Source organism: Rhipicephalus sanguineus, chromosome 3 (genome assembly GCF_013339695.2).
Source record: "Rhipicephalus sanguineus isolate Rsan-2018 chromosome 3, BIME_Rsan_1.4, whole genome shotgun sequence".
NCBI classification, from domain to species: domain Eukaryota; kingdom Metazoa; phylum Arthropoda; class Arachnida; order Ixodida; family Ixodidae; genus Rhipicephalus; species Rhipicephalus sanguineus.
Genome location: NC_051178.1, coordinates 15261866 through 15266071, shown reverse-complemented (window position 1 = coordinate 15266071; position 4206 = coordinate 15261866). Strand labels below are relative to the sequence as shown.

The window sequence follows — 4206 nt, the reverse complement described above, 5'->3', positions numbered from 1 at the left end:
TTTCAAAGCAGAGTATTTGAGGACTACCACTACTTACACGGATAGCAACGGAAGGACTATAGAAGTTCCGATGAGCCTTACACGACTAACCGAAGATGCAGTGCCGACGATGTTTCCTAACAGCCCCGCTTACCTATCCAACGTGCTCCGGTTCGCGAGGAGCCTGACTCAAAATGGAAGCGCCGTGAGGCAGACCAGCCAGAAAAGGTCATTCAGATGTCGCTTTCTTCGCACGAAGAGGATGAACGCAAAAATAGGGTGGCATCTTTCGAGCAGCTCGTGTCACAACTCTCGGAACTTAAGTTGTCCGACTATTGGATAGTGAGCAGCACGGAAGCTGCTATTATGTTTTTACATATTCAGAGCAACACACTACCTCCAGAGGTTGAACGTTCTGTGGTCGTTTCCGACGCGTTGCACATTTCTGCCTACTGGAAAAAGATGAAGCTGTGCATTGCTGATGTTGCCATTCCAGAAAAACTGGAGGACATTCGGAGCTTGCAGGCTATTCTTGAAAGTGTGGAGCATTTCAATGCTCCAGACGTCTGTGAAAAAGAAGAAAAGTTGAAAGCCTGCTTCCACAATATTTTTTCTCTTCTTGATGACCTGTCTAATGGTGACCTCCTGCCAGAAGAGAAATTAGAAGCACTCGAGTTTCTGAAGGAACAGTTGCGCCTTCTACTTAAAGAGCGAGGAGCTGTGAGATATTCTTCAGATCTTCTTATACTAGCAAGCATTTTTCACACGATCTCTCCTCACGCATACAAATTTGTTCGCAACACTGGGAAATTAATGTTACCTCATCCTTCCACAATATTAAGGCTGTGCAGCAAGTACAATGTAAGTCCTGCAAACGAACAAAGCGATGAAGGCTTTTTGCAGTACATTACAAAAAAGGTGAGCCTTCTAAAGCCGCATGAAAGAGTCGTAACGCTCATGTTAGATGAAATTCACATACAGCAATATTTTGAATATAAGGGCGGCTCATTGACAGGGACGGCATCAAATTCCTCTCAAGCAGCAAAAACAGCACACGTGTTCATGACAAATTCGTTGCTTTCTGCGCACAAAGATGTGGTACACATCCTCCCTGTTTTCAGCATTGAAGCCAGCCATTTGCACGACATCTTGAAAAAAGTAATTTTGGGTCTTGAAAAAGCAGGACTTACAGTAATTGCCGTTATCACTGATAACAACGCCGTGAACCGAAAAGTCATGTCGTTTTTTTCAAAAAACAAAACAATAGACATTGTGTACCCACATCCAGCAGACAATTCAAGGCCGCTATTTTTTGTTGTCGATACCGTGCATTTATTAAAGTGCATCCGTAACAACTGGTTGAACCAGAAAAATGAAGGCTGTTCAATTTTTTATCCGGAATTTTCAAGTACGACATCGCAGGTGCAAGTGAAAAAAGCAACATTTGAGACACTTCGTGAACTGTACGCCTCCGAGCAGCACAATCTCTCGAAGCTTGGATACGGACTTACCTACAAGGCTTTGAACCCCTCCAACCTCGAAAGACAAAACGTGAAACTAGCACTGAAAGTGATGAGTCCATTCATTGCAGAAGCACTCAAAACTTATGGTGCAAAGCTTGGTTTGAGTTCTGCCCGAGAAACTGCCGAATTTATTGAATTAATACACAAGTGGTGGTGCGTTGTGAACACTAAAACACCATCGAAAGGCAAGCGCCTAAGAAATCCTCTTCAAGCACCCGTAAGAAGTATGGAGGACATGCAGCTTCAGTTTCTTAATACATTTGTGGACTGGCTTGACACTTGGGAAAACATGAAGGTTGGCACTGGCCGTGCAGGACTGTTAACCACGGAGACGCACTCGGCACTACGTCTCACGTCGTACTCCTTGATTGAAGTCAGCCGGTACTGCCTGGAGGAGCTACGTTTTGAATATGTCTTGCTTGGAAAGTTTCAGACAGACAGCCTCGAGGAGGGATTTGGTCGTTACCGTCGGCTATGTGGATCCAACTACCATATTTCCGTCCAACAAATATTTGAATCAGAAGCCAAACTGAGGCTTCAAAACTCGCTGGTATTTCCAGACATGAAAGAACTGTCCCAGCCGAGCAGCATTGTGTTTGATGCAGCCAAGGTGATAGAAGAATATGGCATCAAGGTGACCGAAGAGGACGTGAAATCAAAAGAGGAAAGCTTGCCTGCAATAGTGTATATTGCAGGTTACTGCGCCCACGCCGCTCTCAGAAAAATTCCCTGTGAAGATTGTGCGGCCAACATCACGAGACGAGATAGGGATATGCCAATGGGAGATGATATGCTAATCGAAGGCCTCACAAGAGGGGCCCTCAAGTTTCCCCAACCAGTAGTAATCAGTGCTGTTCTTCACACACAACTCGTGCTAGAAAAGCTAACCTCAAAAGAGAACATCGCCCGCTTTCATGCAGCACGGCACCAAAGGCAGCTTCTTCTCAGTGTGGTGAAGCACCTCTTAATTGACAATGAAGATTTAGACATTTGTTGCAAAGGACACCATCCAGACACAGTGCTTCATAACATATTGTGGGCAGCCACCAACACCTTACTGAAAAACTACGTCCAAATGAAAACCGACAAGTTAACGGCGGCAAAGAAGGGTGCAGCACTGAAGAGAAAACTGAAGACGCTTAATTAAGGTACCTTTAACGGCTTGAAAATTCGCCTCAGAATAAATAAATGATGCAGTTTGCATGAAATATATTTGATTGTAGTTTATTTCTATTTATTCAAGTAAATCGAAAGACGCCATACCGTAGTCTGACACGCTTCTAACACTACGGCTTTCGGGCAAAATAATCAAAGCTTCCTTTAGCATGTCTTAGTTTGACATACCTTGCCCTCGAGTTTACATCTGCATGCTTGAGTGAAAAGTACATATATGTGATTACCACTGCGACTTGTGTGAGGCAACCCCACACACGTCTAGCCATGGAAGTGAGTAGAGCCTGGGCGGCTAGCAGACAAACTTTTTCGCGAGGCGCGGCCCACTCGGGCAAGGCGCGTGACGTCACGGAGGGAGTGCGCAGGCCTTAACCTGTTCTAAGTGGCTTTGGCTAGACATGCCGAAATTCTCTCCTGCGCAACGCCGCGATGAGCTCGAGCGCATGCGCGTCCCCTCCCCTTCTCTCTCCTCTCCTACGCTGCCCCCCTCTCGCCCGCCTGTCGACCGCGTTCCCCGCTCGCCCTTTGAGAATTAACGGCCAGGCTAGATGGAAGATACGACGCGCGTAGCGTCCCTCTTCGCGTTCCACGACGCGAGGTCGGTAGCATGCCCAACGAACGCCAACGGAACGCGATCGTGCAAGTGCTCCGGCTTCGCATCGCCTCATGGTCCCCTTTAGCGGGAGATGGTGTAATTTTTCTTTTTCACACCTATCACATTGGCTCAAGTTGAGAGTCGGCACTACAACTTTAGACTTGAAAAACAGCGTATGTTCACACACATCGGCCAGCGTTGCAGGAATCGCGCAGCATATGCAGCTGAATTTTGTTTGCTTTTCGTACCACCACGATTTAACTGGTTTAATCTCTGAAATGGTGGAATCACTTCGCATGGTTTTTCATTTTCTGGCACCAACTGTTGCTTTCTCTCGGTGGCAACAAATGTAATTCTCGAAAGCTTTTGGAAGAGAAAGGGTGATCACGTATATCCCTGGAAGCAGTCTAGTGACATTTCGTGCTATTTAGTGCATGAACTCCAGGCTTGAGTATAGTGTGCTTCACCAGCAGGCGGTAGCACGCACCGGGGAAATTTAAGCGCCCAAGTTTTCAGTATTAGCTCCTGGCAAATGCTGCTTTCAAAATCCGCTTTCACACAGTCAAAAACTGACTATCACTCAAGCGAACGGAACGGTGACAAAACAATCTTCCGTGCATCACTGGCATGCGCTCTCTGGTATGCGCCTAGCAGACGACGCGCGAGCATCTGGATCAAATAGTGTGCCTCGATGTGTGCGCCCCCCTTGAAAAAACGCGCATCAAGGCACCCTAGATCAAATAGCCGGGAGCGACACGCGCCTTTGAAATGAGCTGGGTGCCCAAAACGAGAGGCGCTTCATGATTTTCGTTTACAAGTTTTCATTATACTTTAACCAGCGCGAATACAGCCGAAAACTGAACCATACAGAAGCTTCGAGTGCAGCCCCGGCATTAAGGGCGAGACAGACGGTATGATTTTTCATGCGATTCGACG

General features: G+C 46.7%; 1 protein-coding gene across 1 annotated transcript; it reads left to right on the top strand.

The window, feature by feature from the left end:
* Positions 1–230: 230 nt before the first annotated feature.
* On the top strand, positions 231–2690 carry LOC119384836 (uncharacterized). Its single transcript, XM_037652522.2, has one exon. It carries the CDS (start codon positions 346–348, stop codon positions 2647–2649), a length of 2304 nt encoding a protein of 767 aa, XP_037508450.2. The 5' UTR covers positions 231–345; the 3' UTR covers positions 2650–2690.
* Positions 2691–4206: the final 1516 nt, after the last annotated feature.